Below are 19,915 nucleotides of genomic sequence, written 5' to 3' on the forward strand. Positions count from 1 at the left end.
GCGACTCTGAGCATCTGAGACTTACCTGATGGCAGGACCACCACCAGTCTCAGGCCCTTCTCAGGCTGCAGCTGCTGAAACTTGTCTACCAGCCATTCAAATTCCACAGACTACCAAGAGGTGCCTGAGTTTAACACCTACGTGAGATCTATCCTGAGTTTGCGTCCCTCCAGAAAGGAGGGGGGCTTGGGGCACGTGGGTGGCTCAGTCAGTTGAGTGTCCAACTTCGGCTCAGGTCACGATCTCACAGTTCGTGGGTCCGAGCCCCACTTTGGGCTCTGTGCCGACAGCACGGAGCCTGGAGCCTGCTTCGAATTCTGTCTTCCTCTCTCTCTGCCCCTCCCCCACTCATCCTCTGTCTCTCTCTCTCTCAAAAATAAATAAGCACTAAAAAAACCCCAAACAAACAAAGGAGAGGGGTTTAGTGGCAGCAACCAGCTGGAGAGGGACTCAGGGAATATTCAAGGTCAACTGGTAAAGCTCTCCATCTATTATTTGAGAAGCATTCATTTCCTCAGATAAGTCCCAGAACAGTCACATATAAAAGAAAACATCATTTCATTACAACATAACGAGGTTGATCTTATAGCATCAGAGAAAGAGAATTTGGAGCAAGCTTCCAAGAAAGGTGAGAGTATGGCTCATTCAGATGTCAAATTTCTCACACCTGGAGGCAAAAGGCCTGCAAATGTCAGAGATTTGTTTTGGGAAAGCCCAAAATAAGAGGAGAGAAGCCTCGGAAATCCCATCTGGCTTCAGACAGGAAACAGAGCACATGGTCAAATGATAGAGAACGCCACACCGCCTCGGTGTCTATAAATTTATTGAGTAAAAACAAAATCAACGTCACACATATTAAATTTGGTTTGGTTCCAATTTGGCTGATGTCCACTTGCGGCAGAGATGAACCGAGGCGAAGAGAAGAGCCCGGGATGCTGGCAAGGGGGCCACCGAACGAAACAGCCTCCTGTTAATCATACAAGCAGGTGTCACAGGGCCAGCGAGTCAGTTAGCAGAGGCAGGCAGACGTGGTGTTTAACGAGCAGGGATAACACCAAAGTTGGCAAGAACTCGGAGGGGAGGAGAGGGCCAGGGCAGCGAGAGGACAAGTCGCGACAGGTGCAGGTCTGCGGGTTCACTTGGGGAACACGGTGACCACGTCGTAGCCCTCAGGGGGTGTGACCCGCTCCCGGGCGTGCTTTTCACAGTAGATCTGATCCTCCACAAAGAAGTGGCCCTTCTGTTTCAGGTTGGTGCCACAGTCAGTGCACACGTAGCACTCAGGGTGGCGGTGACGGTCCCGCAGCTTCACAAACACACCGCTGCAGGAGGGAGGCAGGACAGGGCTCCGTTAGTGACAGGCACCTGAAGGAGACACTGCGGCTGGGGCGTCCTTCCCCGAGGCCCATCAGAGGGCGGGTCAGGGCCTCAGAACAGGCCTCCACTCATAAAGCAGCTGCTCATTCCTGGGGTCTCAGACATTCCTCTGGAAACCCTCCCGCTCCGACAGAGCACCGCTTCCTGGGTTTACACGTTCACACTGTGAGGGGTCCGTGGCCAAGGGAAACCTATACACCTGGCTCTGGACCAAGGCCTCCTTGGCCTCTCTGTTCCATTTTCCAGGCGGGACTTTCTCCCCATCACACCCAAAATGCACAACGTCTGGCACCTGCCGCATTTTCTTGCTTTACCCAATCTGCAGGGCCTCCCACACCCGGGGAAGGCAGGTACTCACACGATGCCGGTGCCGCATTTGTCACACATGGGCAACTTCTGGGCGTTTCCAATAGATGCAGCCACTTTGGTGACCGGAGCCTTAACACTTCTGAAACCTGAGGGCTTGTTGGGGTCCCCTACAAGGAGGAAAACACTTGGGTTGGCCAGGAAGGGTGGGACTGCAGAAGTTTCATTTAGTTCTTTCAGAGTCACTTATACATACGTTCCAGCAAGTTCCTGAGCACTGCAATCAAACAGACCTGACTCTGCTGTGTGACCCTGGGCAAGTTCCTTAATCTCTCTGGCCTCCCAATTTCCTTTTCTATAAAACAGGAGATCATTTTTCCCTCCACAGTGGTACAAAAAAATTAAAAAATACAAAGCCTTTCCACAGTACATGGCACAAAGCCCCGAAACAAATGATAGTTCATTTTGATTAAATGCATGCATATACTGATACGGGAACTTAAAAATGACTTACACAGTTGGAATAAGTAAATAACAACATTACCTGATAATCAAAAGACAATGTATTTAGATGCCAAAATAAACCCACATCACAAGGGGGCGCCTGGGTGTCTCAATCGGTTAAGCATGACTCTTGGCCTCAGTTCAGGTCATGAGCTCACAGTTCGTGGGTTCGAGCCCTGTGTCAGGCTCTGTGCTGTCAGCACGCAGCCTGTTTGGGATTCTCTTTCCCTCTCTCTCTGTCCCTTCCTTACTCGTGCTTTCTCTCTCAAAACAAATAAACTTAAAAAACAAAAAAAGAAACCCACCTCACAAGTGGTACAAAGTCCTTCCAGTAGAGCATCTATCTATAAGCAGCCAGATAAAAACCACCTGCTACAGAGCAGAGACAGCAACCTCCCTGCAGTCAGCCCTGGATGGATAATTGAAGCCCCCAGTTGATGGGTGCCTCACTGCAGCCCAGTTCATCACGCCTTCAGAGCCCTCTATCGTGGCTTCTATTAACAATGGCAAGCTATTAATATTACTATTATTGCCATCTATTCGGCTGGCAGTATTGTCGTTCGTCGGCTATTTACACATCTCTGTGACTGGACTGCAAATTAGTGGACCATGACCCTGTTTTACATACTTGGCAAGATTCCACAGAGCCTAGCCTTGGGCTTGGCAAATAGCAGAGGTTCAATAAAAACGCAGAAGTGAGTGGTGAAATGCCATGACAAATGCTCGCTGGTCCCCACCCTAGTCTGACATGTTTTGGCCCAAGAAGCCATAGAAATCTCTACACCAGTGGTTCTGAACAGGCATCTGTGAACATCCCAGGCACCAGAAGAGACTTCCTAAAATTCACAGACCAGGCTCGTAGCCAGAGCTGCTGACCAAACATCTCCAGGTGCAGGGGCCCCAGGAGATCCTACTCTATATGTCCCTGGTTAAAACCCACTTCTTCAGACTAAAGCAGCTCTTCTCAAATTTTACTGTGCATCAGAGTGATCTGGAGAACTCACTAAAATGCAGCTCGCTGAGTCCCATGGCGAGTTTCTAAGTCAGTAGGCCTGGGGTAGGGCCTAAGAATTTGCATTTTTAACAAGCTCGCTGCTGCTGCTGCTGGTCCAGGAACCACACTTTGAGAACCACACAAGAGCAAAAAAAAAAAAAAAAAAAAAAAAAAGGTTCTCATGTAAGGTGAGGAGGTAAGAGTCATCCTATAGCTGTAGCCAGGCTGGGCAATCCTGAGCTGATAAATGAGGGCCCTGTTTCTCTCGTCCTTTTAGAAAATGAGTCCCCACATATTGACTGGTGCTTCTGAACCAAAAATTGAGAGGAATTCAAGTACGGGGCATTTATAATTGGCTGGGATGGTAGGCTGTTTATTTTGTTTACAATTATCTATACCCTCCCTACCCTTACCATGCATCTAGGTCAGTAGATCTCTACTGGGGCGGGGGGTGGGGGGGGGGGTGATTCTGTCCCCTAGGGATCAGTTTTGCTCATCACAACTGGAGGGCAGTGCTTCTGGCATCCAATGGGTCCTGGCCAGAGATGCTGCTAACTGTCCTAAAATGCACACAACAGCCCCACCGCAAGGATTTATCTGGCCCCAAATGTCAACAGCACCAAACCGAGAAACCCCACTCTCTGTGGAGTATATGCCCTGCCCCATGGGCCTCAGGTTTGGCCACATGACTCGCTCCAGCCAAGGGAAATGTGAGCAGATGTGAGCCCTGTTCTGGGAGAAGCATGAGGTGCATTTGGGTGGTTTGGTCCTGTCCCCTGGAGCTTCCGACCTCTGCCCTAAAAAATGGCAAGCTCCAGAGAGTGACACCTCCCCCTGCTGGGCTCTGGGATGGGAGGACTCCTGGAGCCAGGCCGGGCCCAACCAGCAGCCCTCCTGTAACAGGAACAAGAAATGCATTGGCTGCTGCAGCCCACTGCTGGCTGATGCAGCCTGACAGCTAGCCTGGGATATTTTGTCACCTTACAGAGAACAGCAAGAGGGAATATTTGAAAGCAGCCTGTCTTAAAGGCCCCATCATGGGTGTTGATGGCATGGTCTCTCGGGGTTCCCCCGTCAGTGCCGGGAACTGATCGACACAGACGTCCATCTGGCAACACATGAGAAGGGGCAGATGTTAGGAGGCTCCAGGGTTTCCGCTGTTTTCAGCCATAAGCTCTACAAATAGGCTTTGGGAAGGCTTGGTGCTGCCCCATTAGCGGCCTTTGGCACTTTGCTTATCCTAAGTCCAAAGTCCCCTTTTGCCTTTCCAAACCTTCCTCCTTCCTTGGCCACAGTCCTGACTTTATTATACTTTCTGCATTAATTGTGATTTTAAAAAATATTGCATTAAAGTATAATTTTTGTCTTGGCTGTTGAGTTTTTGTGGTGCTCCCTTAAATTCTGTACCCAAGGCAAAGCCTCCCTCCTGTCACTCTAATCCTGGCTCCCTCTGGGGATCTCAGAAGGGCCTGGGTGGCCAGCTTCATACCTCTAAGCATCCCAAAGAGGCTTCTCCCTGTTGCTAGAGCCACCCGGGCTGCCGCCTACCCTGTGAAGGAAGGACATGCAGTGTCTCTGTGCACCCCAATGGCTTGGAAGGGAAACTGTGCCCAGGGAACCAGTTCAGTGAGGTCATGGTCTCACACGATGGGGCTGTTTTTCACATAATGCATTCCATCTGCTGCTGACTCGGTCAGTAGAACATGGGACTCTTGATGTCAAGGTCATGAGTTCGAGCCCCAGGTTGGGTATAGAGAGAACTTAAAAAATTTTAAAAAAAGGAAGGAAGTTGGGGGGAGGGAGGAAAGGAGGGAGGGAGGGGCAAAGGGAGGAAACAGCACAGGGGGAGGAGAGGCAGCTGTGTGCTGGACAGAGCCAGCCTTCAGGGTTGTTCAGCCCTGCAGCACCATCTGCTGGCTCCATCTTCTTCTCTCACTTATCCAGCCAGCACTGCAAACTCAAAGAAATTTCACTTTGTCTTTTTCAACTAGCTTACGGTAAAAATATTAGCTCCCTTTGGACTCTGGTAAGCTATAAAAATTTCCAAATTTCTCTTCTTCCAGTGAAACTGGCATTGTCCAAGCTTTCTGGAAAAAAAGTGAAAATGGGTTGAGTAAAAGCACAGCTTTTTTTTCTATCCACTTCACTGCTCAACCACCTTCCATGGCTCCACATTTCCAAAGAACCAAATTCATGGTCCTTAACCTAGCACCTGGACACTTCCTGAGCAAATCTCCAGCTTTCTCATCTTGAAGCCTCTGGTGCCCACTGTACTTTCTCAGTCCTTGATGCCTCCTTCCAAGTCTCCTCTCATTTCAAGTCCTCTTAAGTGGACAGATGGATGATAAACAAGATTCGCTGCATACATATCGTAGAAAGCTCAGCCTTAAAAAGGAAGGAAATGCTGACACCCGCTACAACACACGTGAACCCTGAGGACATTATGCTAAGTGAGAGAAGCCAGTCACAAAAGACAAATACTGTAGGATTCCACTCATAGGAAGTGCCTGAAGTAGTCAGACTCACGCAAACAGAAGGTACAATGGTGGTGTCCAAAGGCTGGGGGAGGGGGCGATGAGGAGGCAGCGCGGAACGGGTTCCAAGCTTCAGTTTTACGAGACAGGCTTCTGTGGATGGGTGGTGCTGATGGCAACCCAACAGGATGGATGCAGCCAATGGCACCGTGTACACTCCAATATGGTTCAGACAGTACATCTTGTGTTAGCTGCAGTTCACAGTTTAAAAAAAAAAAAAAAAAGGAAATCCTCCTTCTCCCTGCAAATTTGGAATCTGATCCAGGGCAAGATGAAGTCTGAGAAACCCAGGACCCTTTCTCGTACTTCAGAGGCTGAATTTCACCCAAAATAAGAAGACCCACAGCGAATCTTTTGGAGGCTTATCACCAAACCCTACCGCAGCCAAGTCTCCCACGAGGGCCTCACTGATGGAGGGCCTGGCACCTGACATGCACCATTTCCCTTGACGCTTTAGACCATCTGTGAAGTAGCCATTATCAGCCTCCCTGGACGTGTGCAGAAACCAGGGCTTGGAGAGATGGACAACCTGCCTGTGGTCTCAAGGCGGGTCACAGGCAGGGCCTGGACGCCAGTGCTGGTAGGGCGGCATTGCTTTCTGAACCCCAAGCCTTCTTGAATGAGAGTAGCCCTCACTTCCCTGAGCTCTGACCATTTCATCTCAGATAAAAGATGGCATTTGAGCTCCCTCCCGAGAGCCTTCTGAATGCAGTGGATGTATGAATTAGAACTTATGGTGTTTCGTTCAGTGAAAATTTAATTCAAGTACATAATTAAGAGATATGGGAGAGACTGAATTTTTATTTTCCTTGAGGCAAAAGAATAACCATAGCAGGAAGGAAAGAACTATAATTCTGATTCTCCTGCTACGAGATGTGGTCATGTGACTAAATTCTGGTCAAATTAAATGGAATACTAGTGTGGGACTTCTGGAAAAGAAAAAGCTGGCTTGTCTGAAAGGAGGAGCCTCCACTTAGCCCTTCTTCCTCCATGGTGCCTGGATGTGGGTGTGCCGGCTGGAGCACCAGCTGCCAACTAGGGCCATGAGGTAACCTTGAGAATGGAAGCCACTGCATGGAAGGAGTCCAGATCATGATGAGCAATGGAGCTGACACATCAGGAGTGAGCCTGGGCTTTAGGTCCTTCTCTGGGACATGGGGGCGTTTGACTAGATGAGTTCTGCAGTGTCTAGGTCTTTGTCTGGGCTGAAATGGACTAACTTTTCCTCTCTTAACTGAAGGGGTTTGCACCCACTTACTCAGAGAGTAGAATAAATTGTGGTTTCTCATGTTTTGACAAAACTGTCGTTCTCTAGGGTTGGTCCCCAAGTCACTTGTCAGTTGGCCCTAATACTGGAACTTCATACAGAATATGACTCATTCCTTCCAAAATGCACAGGTACAACAAGCAAAGGGGGAAACTGCTGGTAAAACAATATCCTTTTAGCATAATAGGAGAACTTTCCCCCTAACTTCCTGTGCTTGTAAGTTACCAATTTCGGGAAAGAACCCACCCAAATGGGGAGGAAGCCTGGGTTTGGGTTTGTTCAGTAGGGAACTTTCAGCTCAGGCAGGACTCCCAAGAAGCCACACCTGCGTTTGGGGCTGGGGGTTCTGGGGGAGGGAAGTTACTCTTACAGAGGGTGCTCAGCTCTGAACAGGCAAGTGTTCCCTCGGGCCGGTAAAGCCAGTTTCACAGTCAGCATCACCAACTCTCTCTTCACAGGTGGACACATGGGGTGGGGGTTGGGGGAGAAGAAGAGAGACCAACGGAAAGCAGGGCTCCAGCGACATCTGAGCCTCAGGGAAAGCAGGGGAGACAGAGTGTGGGGGGCTGGGCAGCACAGAGATCAGGAAGGGGTGCAAAACCCAAGCCTCCAGAAAAGTCATTCATGGCTAGGCTGACAGGAGAATCAGGAAGTGCTTGTGAATAACCACCAGGGAGGTGGGCGGGGCAGGGGCTGTGGCTCCCAGGTCACCTTCGTGAGATAGAAGAAAAAGCACCCGTTTGCCAGCGACACCATCTGTCCAAGCCTTCTCATAATAGACTGTAATTGTTAAAGATAGCTTTAGTCCTATCTGCTTGAAAGCTGTCTGTATACACAGTCTATGACGTCTGCAATGCAAAGGCTGTCTCCCGAGGCCTGCAGAGCCACACAGGTGGCCCTGGGTCCTCAGGCATCAGAGCTCGCTCCCTGGACAAGCTAAAGCTGGCCTGGCACCTGCTGATGAGGTTTGCAAACAGAATCATGGGCACGAAGCACCCACTGCATGCCGGTCATGTAGCAGGTGTCTGTGCGGTTTATGACATTGGATCCTCACACCAGCCTTAGACGATAGGCTTCTGTCCCCGACTGACAGATGAGAAAACAGGCCTGGAAAGGTTCGGAGACTTGTCTAAGGTCACGCGGGGAGGATGGGGCCAAACCGGAGCTCTCTGGCTCTCGGGAGTCCACCTACCCTAAAGCAAGAACAAATGCACCGCCCAGAGTAAAAGCCCAGCACCCAGCTCCGTGTTGCTGCTTCCTTTTCATTCTGCTTGTCACGGCCCACGGCCTTCACCCAGTCACGTGTGTCAGCCACCGCAGCAGCATGGGCTCAAGCCCGACAAATGGCCAAGGGAAAGAAGAACAGGTTCCCACAACAGTCAAGCTCACCCTGACGTCAGCCTCCTAAAGCTCATGTGACAGAGAACACCTGGCCAGGTGTGCTTGGGAGCCCATGCATTCTCATTCTCATTCTCATTCTCATTCTCATTCTCATTCTCATTCTCTCTCTCTCTCAGAGCTTTTATTTATTTATTTATTTATTTATTTATTTATTTATTTTTAAATGTTTTTTTATCATTGAGAGACAGAGAGACAGACTGCGAGTGGGGGAGGGGCAGAGAGAGAGGGAGACACAGAATCCAAAGCAGGCTCCAGGCTCCGAGCTGTCAGCACAGAGCCTGACACGGGGCTTGAACTCGCGAACCGCGAGATCATGACCCGAGACGAAGCCAGACGCTCAACCGACTAAGCCACACAGGGACCCCTCTCTCAGAGCTTTTAGCATTTTTTTAAATTAATTTTATAATGTTTATTAATTTTTTGAGAGAGCGAGAGCAAGCCGGGGAGGGGCAGGGGGGGGGAAAGAGAAATCCCAAGCAGGCTCTGCACTATCAGCACAGAGTCCAAGGTGGGGCTCGAACCGATGAACTGTGAGATCATGACCTGAGCTGGAACCAAGAGTTGGACGCTCAACCGAATGAGCCACCCAGGCGCCCCTCAGCATTTTAAAAGCCATGCTTTCCAAAGCACACCGTGCCCCTTTCACCCACTCAAGACTGTAGTCCCTTTGTTTCAGCCACGATGGACCCTCACCCAGGCCTTGCCCAAGAGCCTCTGAGCACACGCATGCACTCAGGGTTGATTACCTTTCTCCTCAGACTCCAGGATTTCCTGCAAAACCAGGAATGAGGTGGACTGCTTGGGGGGCTCATTTAACTCCTGTTTCTCTTGGAGCATCTTGTAAACTTCAGATTCTTTGTCGATGACGAGTCCGCTTGGAGGCTGAGAATGGTCTAAGCTGTAAAGAATGTTTGGAAATTCATTAGGACATGTCAGAAGTTAGAAAAAAATCACGAGGCACCCCTTTCCAAGTGAAGACACCCCTGAATCAAAGGGTAGATAGAAAGGATCCCATTGGACAAAGCCCTCTCTTAACTCAGCTGCAGATGTCCCACCAGTAGTATGAGGTGTCTATAGTCAGAGCTGGTACTGCTTCAAGGCAGTAAGAGGCTACCTTCTCAAAGAGTTTCAGTAATTCAATTACTATTTGGCCTAATCCCATGGAATGGGAAAGCTCTGCTTCTTTCTTAATTACATAAACAACATTATGTCTAAAGAAAATTTAGAGGAGAAAAAATGTCAACCACAACCTGACCACTAAAAGCTCAGCTGGGTCCCCTCAGTACAGGCCTCATAAATTCTTCTCAATAAAGTGCTGTTCCAATGTGAGGGAGGGGCTGAGGCCTGAGCTCGGTTCCCCAGGGCAGGAAAGGATGGCTCCCTGGGACAGGATGCCTCCCCGGGACAGGATAGGATGGCTCCCCAGGACAGGACAGCTCCCTGGGACAGGACAGGATGGCTCCCCAGGACAGGACAGGTAGAGCTGGGGCTGCTTCCCCCCAAGGCCTGTCCAGTGAGGAGTCTCTGCTGCCTGGTGTCAGAAGGGGTAACAGGAAGGGAGACCCTAGTCAGCTCTACCTGCAAAGTCTGTCCCGACCCCCGTCCTCGGCACTCCCCACCTCCGCCGCGTGTCCAAGCCACCGCCACCGACCGGCATCATGGACCACCCTCATCACTGGCCCCTGCACTGCCATCCTCTGCCTGGGACAGTCTTATTTCCAAACAGAGGCCACGTGATGTATTAAACACAAGAACTGCATGGTGTTGTGATGTGGCTCCAAGCGTCTCATCTGACTTAGAACCAAATATTTACAGTTCTAATAACAAAATACAAGTTTAATCAGATTCATCTTCTTTGGCATAAACATTCATTACGTAAAGTTGAAAGGCCCGGAGGATGTGATCTGCTCCCCTCTGCAAGCACACGGCCTGCCACCCCTTGCTCGCTCGGCTCTAGTCACACCAGCCTCCACGCTGTTTCCAGAACACGGCAGACTTAGACCCTCTGCACTTACTGCTCCTGGTGCCTGGAGTGCTCTCCCTCCAGATCACCACATGGCTGCCATGTTTCCCTCCTGTCTCTGCTCAGATGTCCCTCCTCAGAGAGGGCTCCCGGTCCCCAACTGAAAACAACCCGCCCACCCCCGCGGTCACCCTCTTCACTCTACGGCATCTTCCCCCACGTTGTTTCTCACCCTCGTCCTATGAATCCTACGTGCATGTTTCCTTATTGTCCCTCTCCCCCTAGACAGTGAGCCCCATGAGGACAGGGCCTTGGTCGGTCTTGTTCACCAGTACGTTCTTGACCCTGATCAGTGCGTGGCACAGGGCCAGGGCTCAGCCGGTGTGAGGGAAGTGAAGGGCAATTGCCAAAGGGATCAATTTGCTGCACCCTCTCTGCTCCTACGGGGTCACAGGGTACCCTACAGGGTGGCAGGACCTCCCAGGGGTGTGCCAGGGAAATGGCAGCCCAGCCTCCTGGGCCCAGATCAACCTTGTTTCTCAGGCTCAGTTGCTTTTCCAGAAGCTGCCATCCTCTAGGGAAGAGGGACAGTGCGCCCAACGGGGCCAAAGAGCAAACATCAGAAGGACGGACAATTTACCGATGCAGATGGATAGGTCTACGGGTCTGTGCGCAAGCAGGTTGTAACCTGTGGGTGACAGAGCTCTGTGCTACCCAGCCCGCCAGGCCACCTCCCAGCAGCGGCTCTCAGCAGTCTTTCTCAGCAAATCTAACCACTTTGTCTTTAAGGCTGAAGCCACTTCTCTAAGTGCAAGTGAGTTGTGCCAATGACATTTACTCCCTTGTTGCCCACCCACCCTCCCACCCACTGTGTAATTCATTCACGTTCCCTCTTAAAAAGAAAACAGGCATCTGGGTAATTATAGGGGTAATCCCCCCCCAGGTTACCTCTCCCTCTCCTCTTTCTCTCCCTTTCCCAGTCAGCCTCCCGGGGCGGGGGGGGGGGCACTCGGGGTGCTCAGGTCCCCAGCTGGAAGCAGAGTCAGTCACATCAGTGAAGCTCAAAGATTGAGGGAAGGTCAAAATGGAAGTAGAAAGACGCATCAGCTGGTCCCCTGCACTGGCTGCCGTGCAGGGAAGGGAAGCCAGCCACCGGCCCTGTCCACTGCTGCCGGTCCCTGCCTTTGTCTCTCTCCCTCCCACCCACTGGGGACTGTGGAGCCTCCCATCCCCCAGGCAGGTGATGGGCCACCTTGAGGAGTGGTCTTTTTTAAAAATAGTTTCATGAAGTTTTTGTTTTGTTTTGTTTTGTTTTAATTTAAATCCAAGTTAGTTAACTTATGGTGAGAAGTGGTCTTAACCAAGGGCCATTGTCTTCCTCTGGCCGCCTCTGAGTTGTATGCCTCATTCTCTGTGAGTCTTGAGTTCTGAGCTTGCCCTGTATAAATATATTACATTATTTTTGATGAATGTTTAATGTTTTTTCCTATTACACTTAGAACTATTTTAAAATCGAGATCAGACCATGGAATGTTCTTGGGAGAATTCTTCCCCTTCTTTGGGGTATGTCGTTATGTCTGGAAGCCACCAAGGGAACGTTAAAAATGACAAAGCTCAAACCACAAGGTCATCACTTACTCTTCCAAGAAACAGTCTTGTAAACTATTTCCGTGATTAAAAAAAAGGAAAACAATTTACTGTTTATTCTCAAGCAATGATTAGATTGTTCTACCACTTGGCAATTTATAAAACACGATCCATTACCTCATTTCAAGCACTGAGACATATAAGTAAAAAAAAATATCATCCACAAAACAAACGAAGAAAAAAAGAGACAAACCAAAACCTCTTAACTACAGAGAAAAAACTAATGGTTCCCGGTGGGGGGTAGGAGGGGGTGGACATTGGGTGAAACAGGTGAAGGGGATTAAGAGGACACTTATCATGATCACTAAGTCATGTACAGATTTGTTGAGTCACTATATTGTATACCTGAAATTTATATAACACCATATTTACACAGGAATTGAAAAAAAATCAGTATCTTCTTTTAAAAAACAAAACAAAAATAATATCCTCAGTTAAAAAAAAATTGATTCTAGGACAAAAACATACATAAGAAATGGAGCCCAAAAAAGCATATTCTCATTTTTCATATGTAGTAACAAATGGAAGGACGAATTCTACAGCAATCAGTTACAAACAGGTAACAGACGGGACTGAGTCACCAGGGAACAAGTAGTTGTGGGGTCGGCGGCGGGGGTGGGGGGGACACTGAAAATTAACCACGTTCTTTTGAATCCAGTTTTCCCATTTTAATAACAAAATACAAGCTTTTAATCAAACTCGACTCCTTTAAAAAACAAACTCAACGCTGTTGCACTAACTCTATGTTACACACTTGGTTTCCTAGTCCTGGTTTCTCCCCTAGTCACAGTAGTTACTCTTGCTATCAAATGTTTGACGTTTTGTTATCATGTTATCTAAACGTTTCATAGTTTTTCTCACTCTTTTAGATCCCAACCCCGGGACCCCTCTCCCTGTGATAGCCAGGTGTTCAAGGATGCCAGTGGTCCTTGGGACGAGAAGAAACTCCCTAGAAGTTTGTCTAGCAGAGGAAGATTCGGGAGGCCAAGCCTGCTGCCCGTGTGACCCCCTAGGCCTGCTCCAGTCAAGAGTAGTGGGGGTGAAGGTCAGAAGGTCAAGGAGGACAGAGAACAGCAGATCCCTGTCTCTGGGGAAGGGATCAGCACAGCGGCCGCGGGATGCAAGTCCGTTCGATGGAAATAATGAGGTGACCAGAGTGGGGACATAAGGGGCTCTTTAATGTTTTTAGAACTTGAACCAGCCCCAGTGCAGCAACTTGATAATCTGTATACAAATCCCAACTAAAGTAAGGAGGCCACAAGAAAAAAGTTCCCACGCTGATAAAACCTTAATGGCCCAGTTTCTCACATAATAAGTCAACTTTGGTTCCTCCCTAAAACTGCCTGTGTGTGAGACAAAGTTTGGGACAAAAAGGGGGATTACTTGAATTATAAGAAGCATCCAGCAGAGAGTCCAATGTGGGGCTCGAACCCACAAACTGTGAGATCATGACTTGAGCTGAAACTGGATGCTCAACCGACTGAGCCACCTAGGTGCCCTTATATTAGTCATTTCTTAGATTTTTTTAATGTTTGTTTATTTTTGAGAGAGACAAGGTGTGAGTGGGGGAGGGGCAGGGAGAGAGGGAGACACAGAATCCCAAGCAGGCTCTAGGCTCTGAGCTGTCAGCACCCGATGCAGGGCTCAAACCCAAGAAACGGGAGATCATGACCTGAGCCGAAGTCAGATGCTTAACCGACTGAGCCACCCAAGTGCCCCATTCATTTCTTAATGGTCCATCTCCAAAGGGTGGCCTGAGTGGCCTTCAAAGGCCACTGAGATCACATCGAAATCTTCAGCTGCTCCATCATCTCTTTTTTTTTTAATTTTTTTTTTAATGTTTATTTATTTTTTGAGACAGAGAGAGACAGAGCATGAACGGGGGAGGGTCAGAGAGGGAGGGAGACACAGAATCCAAAGCAGGCTCCAGGCCCTGAGCTGTTAGCACAGAGCCTGACACGGGGCTCAAACTCACGGACCGTGAGATCATGACCTGAGCTGAAGTCAGATGCTTAATCGACTGAGCCACCCAGGCACCCCCATCTCTCTTCTTTTAAGTAAACTCTATGCCCAACGTGGGACTTGAACTCATAACCCTGAGATCAAGAGTCACAAGCTCTATGGACTGAGCTGGCCAGGTGCCCCCCAGGCCAGTGGGAGGTCTAGATTTACACACTCGCCAGGCTGTAATGAGGCACCCCAAGTATCCACTGGGGTGGTATCAAAGAAGGCCCAGTAGGGAGCCTTTTTTCATCCTATGCATCTGGAATGAGAAAAGCCTAGGAGAAAGTGAGGACTCTGAGAACCAACCAGTAGTAACAAGGCCACCACTTACTCTAGTGGTCGCAGCAGAGGGCACGTGGGTAGCCAGACGTCTCACTCCTGTCCAGCAGTAAGGAACAGGCCTGAGTAACCTCAGTGTCAAGACAGGCAAAGTGGGGAAACTGGACTTCTACCCCTACCTTGGTCAAGACCACTCCTCAAGGTGGCCCATCACCTGCCTGGGGGATGGGAGGCTCCCACAGTCCCCAGTGGGCGGGAGGGAGAGAGACAAAGGCAGGGACCGGCAGCAGTGGACAGGGCCGGTGGCTGGCTTCCCTTCCCTGCACGGCAGCCAGTGCAGGGGACCAGCTGATGCGTCTTTCTACTTCCGTTTTGACCTTCCCTCAATCTTTGAGCTTCACTGATGTGACTGACTCTGCTTCCAGCTGGGGACCTGAGCACCCCAAGTGCCCCCTGCCCCCCACCGGGAGGCTGACTGGGAAAGGGAGAGAAAGAGGAGAGGGAGAGGTAACCTGGGGAGGATATACCTATAATTACCCAGATGCCTGTTTTCTTTTTAAGAGGGAACGTGAATGAATTACACAGTGGGTGGGAGGGTGGGTGGGCAACAAGGGAGTAAATGTCATTGGCACAACTCACTTGCACTTAGAGAAGTGGCTTCAGCCCTAAAGACAAAGTGGTTAGATTTGCTGAGAAAGACTACTGAGAGCCGCTGCTGGGAGGTGGCCTGGCGGGCTGGGTAGCACAGAGCTCTGTCACCCACAGGTTACAACCTGCTTGCGCACAGACCCGTAGACCTATCCACCTGCATCGGTAAACTGTCCGTCCTTCTGATGTTTGCTCTTTGGCCCCGTTGGGCGCACTGTCCCTCTTCCCTAGAGGATGGCAGCTTCTGAAAAAAGCAACTAAGGCTGAGAAATAGGGTGGGATCTGAAACTGGATACTGAAAGAAGGACTGGAGAGTATACTGATGGCAAATAAGCCCATGAAAAGATGTCTGACATCCTTTGCATGAGGAAAGTGCAAATTAAAAGCAGAATGAGATATTACTACACACCTATGAGAATGGCTAAAATAAAAAATAGTGACAATACCTAAAGTTAGAGAGGATATGGAGAAACTTGATTATTCAGACATCGTGAGTAGGAATGGAAAATGGTACACTGTACAAAAAACAGTTTAGCAGTTTCTATAAAATTAAACATGTAACTAATTACCTTATGATCCAGCAACTGCACTCCTGGGCATTTCTCCCAAAGAGCTAAAAATTTATGGTTGCCCAAAAATCTGTTCACAAATGTTTATAGTAGCTTTGGGGGCGCCTGGGTGGCTTAGTCAGTTGAACGTCTGACTTTGGCTCAGGTCATGATCTCGCGGTTTGTGAGTTTGAGCCCCACGCTGGGATCTGTACTGACAGCTCAGGACCTAGGCCCTGCTTCAGATTCTGGGTCTCCCTCTCTCTCTCTGCCCCTCCCCTGCTCACACTCTGTCTCTCTCTCTCTCAAAAATAAATAAAAACATAAAAAAATATTTATAGCAGCTTTATTTATAACAGCAGAAAAACAGACACAACCCAGATGTTCTTCACTGGGTGAATGGTTAAACTGTGGTCCATCTGTACCACGGAATAAAGACAAATTAGGATACAGCGATCAGAAAGAAGATCAATAAGGAGACACAGGTTTTGAATCACACTGCAGACTGGACTGTGACAGACTATAAAACACTCCATCCAACAACAGCAGAATAGTCATTCCGCTCAAGTGCACATGGAATATTCTCCAAGACAGAACTTGTGTTAGGCCACAAAGCATGAGAAAAAATTTAAAGTCTTAAATTTAGGAAGACTGAAATCATCAAGTATCTTTTCTGACCATGATGGAATGAAACAAGAAATCAAGAGCAGAAGGAAATCCGGAAAATTTACAAATATGTGGAAATTAAACAATACACTCCTGAATAACCAATGGGACAAAGAAGAAATCACAAGGGAAATTAGAAAATATTGAGACAAATGAAAATGAAAAACATGGGGCGCTTGGGTGGTTCAGTCGGTTAAGAGTCAGACTTCAGCTCAGGTCATAATCTCACAAATTTGTGAGTTCGAGGCCTGCATCATGCTCTCTGCTGTCAGCACAGAGCCTGCTTTGGATCCTCTGTCCCACTTTCTTTCTGCCCCAATCCGCTTACTCTCTTTCAAAGTGGATAAACTTTTTTAAAAATCAGCAAAAAATATAAATAAATAAATAAATAATAAAAGTACATCTTAAAAAAAGAAAATGAAAAAATAACATACCAAAACTTATGGGATGTGGTAAGCTGAGAAGGGACTTTATAGCTATAAATACCTAATTAAAAAAAGAAGAGAGATCTCAAGTAAGCAAACTTTGTATCTCAAGGGAGAAGAAAAGAACTAAAGCCAAAGTTAGCAGAAGGAAGGAAATAATAAAGAGCAGAGCACAAATAAACAAAATAGTGGAGAGAAAAACAATGGAAAACCATCAACAAAACTAAGAGTTTGTGTTTTTTTGTTTTGTTTTGTTTTAAGATCAACAAAATTGGGGCACCTGGGTGGCTCAGTCAGTTAAGCATCCAACTTCGGCTCAGATCACAATCTCACAGTTTGTGAGTGCTGACAGCTCAGAGCCTGGAGCCTGCTTCAGATTCTGTCTCCTTCACCCTCTGCCCCTCCCCCACTTGCACTCTGTCTCTCTCTCTCAAACATAAATAAACTTAAAAAAAAAAAATTAGGGGTGCCTTGGTGGCTCAGTAGGCTGAGTGTCCAACTTCAGCTCATGTCATGATGTCATGGTTTGTGGGTTTGAGCCCAGCATTGGGCTCTGTGCTGACAGCTTAGAGCCTGGAGCCTGCTTCAGATTCTGTCTCTCTCTGCCCCTCTCCTGCTCACACTGTCTCTCAAAAATAAACATTAAAAAATAAATTAAAAAAAATAAACAACAAAATTGACAAACTTTTAGCTAGACTAAGAAAAAGAGGGAAGACCAAAATAAAAAAAAAATCAGAAATGAAAGAAGAGGCATTACAATGAATATGACAGAAATAAAAAGGATCTTAAGAGATCTTTATGAACAATATGCACAAACTGGATAAGCTAGAAGAAACAGATAACTCCTAGAAACATACAACCTAACAAGATGGAGTCATGAAAGGAAAAAACCTGGACAGACCTATAATAAAATAACAAGGTTGACTCAGTAATCAAAAATCTCTCAACAACAAAAAACTCAGGACTAGATGGCTTCATTGGAGAAATCTACCAAACAGTTAAAGAAGAATTGACACCAATTCCAAATAACTCAAGAGGAGGGAACACTTCCAAACTCATTCTATGAGGCCAGCATTACCCTGAAACCAAAACCAGACAAAGGTACCACAGAAAAATAACACTACAGACCATTATTCTCAATGAGCATTGATGCAAAATCCTCAGTAAATGGAATTCAACAGCACGTTAAAATGACTATACGCCATGACTAAGTTGGATTTATTTCTAGAATGCAAAGATGACTCAACATACAAAAATCAATCAATGTAGGGGCACCTAGGTGGCTCAGTTGATTAAGCGTCTGACTCTTGGTTTCGGCTCAGGTCATGATCTCCCGATTTGTGAGTTTGGGCTCTGCGCTGACAGTGCGGAGCCTGCTTGGGATTCTCTCTCTCTCTGTGCCCCGACCCCTCTTGCACCCTCCCTCCCTCTCTCTCTCTAAATAAGTAAACAAACTTAAAAGAAAAAAAAGTCTTGTTAAAAAAAATCAATCTAATACACTTCATTAATGGAACAGAAGACAGAAACCACAAGAGCATCTCAATAGTTAAAAAAAAAAAATTGATAAAACTCAACATATTTTCATGATAAAAACACTAAGCAAATCAGAAATAGAAAGAAATTACTTCAACATAATAAAAGCCACGTATGACAAGACCACAGCTAACGTCATACTTAACCGGTAAAAAATTGAAAGTTTTTCCTCTAAGATCAGGAATAAGACAAGGATGTCTACTCTTCTTTTTTAAATTTTTTAAAATGTTTATTTATTTTTGAGAGAAAAAGAGAGAGCACCAATAGGGGAGGAACAGAGAGAGAGGGAGACACAGAATCCAAAGCAGGCACTAAGCTCTGAGCTGTCAGCACAGAGCCCGACATGGGGCTTGAACCCATGAACTGTGAGATCATGACCTGAGCTGGTTGGTTGCTCAACAAACTGAGGCACCCAAAATGCCCCAATATCTACTCTTACCACTTCTATTCAACATAGTACTAGAAGTCTTAGCCTAAGCAATTAGGCAAGAAAAGGAATAAAAATTATTCAAATTGGAAAGGAAGAGTAAACTTATCTGTTTATAAATGATCTTATATGTAGAAAATCTTAAAGATTTTCCACAATAAAAAAATTTTTATTTCCACAAATAAAAACATTGAAACATTGTCAGAATGAAGGAATTCAGCAAAGCTGCAGGACACAAAATCAACACACAAAAATCAATTGTGTTTCTATACACTGACAATGAACAATCCACAAAGAAAATTAAAAAACAATCCCATTTACAATAGCATCAAAAGAATAAAATCTTTGAGAATAAACTTAACCAAAGAGATCAAGACTTGTACACTGAAAACTATAAAACACTGATGAAAAAAATCAAAGAGGACACAAATAAATGGAAAGATATCCATGTTTATGGACTGGAAGGATTAATAATGTTAAAATGTCCAGGGGCACCCAGCTGGCTTAGTCAGTAGAGCATGTGACTCTTAATCTTGGGGTTGTAAATTTGAGCCCCACATTGGGTGTAGAGATTACTTTTAAAAATTTTAAAATGTCCACGTTACTGAAAGCAATCTACAGATTCAGTGCAAGCCCTATCAAAAATTCGACGGCTTTTATTTATTTATTTATTTATTTTGCAGAAATAGAAAAAAGCATCCTAAAATTCATATGAAATCTTAACAGGACCCCAAACAGCCAACACAATCTTGAGAAAGTAAAGCAAAACCAGAGGTATCACATTTCCTGATGTCAAAACATAATATAAAAGCTACAGCAACCAAAACAGTGTGGTACTTGCATAAAGACAGACATACAGATCAATGGAAGAAAATACAGAGCCCAGAAAAAAACCCCGGCAAATACGGTAAAAAATGATCTTTGATAAGGATGCCAAGAATACACAATGCAGAAAGGATTGTCTCTTCAATAAATGGTTTGAGAAAACTGGGTATCTGTATATAAAAGAATGAAAATGTACCTTTATCTCACCATAAATAAATCAGCTAAAAAATTGACTAAAGATTAATGTAAGGCTTAAAATCATAAAAATCCTAGAAGAATACATAGAGGTAAAGCTTTCTGACATTAGTCTTGGAAATGATTTCTTGAATTAACACCAATGGCACGGGCAACAAAATCAAAATTAGACAAGTGGGAGTATTTAAACTTTTTAAAAACAAACTTCTAAACAGCAAAAGAAACAATTAACAGAGTGAAGAGGCAATCTATGGAATGGGAAAAATATTTGCAAACCATATATTTGATAAGGGGTTAACATCCAGAGTATGTAAAGGACTCCTACAACTCCATGACAAAAAACCCAAATAACCTGATTTTTAAAATGAGCAA

At 46.6% G+C, this 19,915-nt stretch overlaps 1 protein-coding gene across 2 annotated transcripts in view; it reads right to left on the reverse strand.

Annotated features, from left to right (window-relative positions):
• Window positions 1-806: 806 nt before the first annotated feature.
• Window positions 807-19,915, reverse strand: part of PDLIM1 (PDZ and LIM domain 1) — a 48,121-nt gene continuing 29,012 nt past the window's right edge. For both annotated transcript variants that reach the window (XM_047073200.1, XM_047073201.1), the window contains exons 5-7: window positions 9,130-9,281; window positions 1,736-1,853; window positions 807-1,322 (exon numbers count right to left, since the gene is read on the reverse strand). In XM_047073200.1, the coding sequence (XP_046929156.1) occupies window positions 1,136-1,322; window positions 1,736-1,853; window positions 9,130-9,281 (457 nt within the window). In that variant the 3' untranslated portion in view covers window positions 807-1,135. The remainder of the gene's footprint in view (window positions 1,323-1,735; window positions 1,854-9,129; window positions 9,282-19,915) is intronic.

This window comes from Lynx rufus, unplaced genomic scaffold, assembly GCF_022079265.1.
Source record: "Lynx rufus isolate CCGP_SWC_20201006 ecotype Redwood Valley unplaced genomic scaffold, mLynRuf1.p SCAF_11, whole genome shotgun sequence".
In the NCBI taxonomy this organism is placed as follows: Eukaryota; Metazoa; Chordata; class Mammalia; order Carnivora; family Felidae; genus Lynx; species Lynx rufus.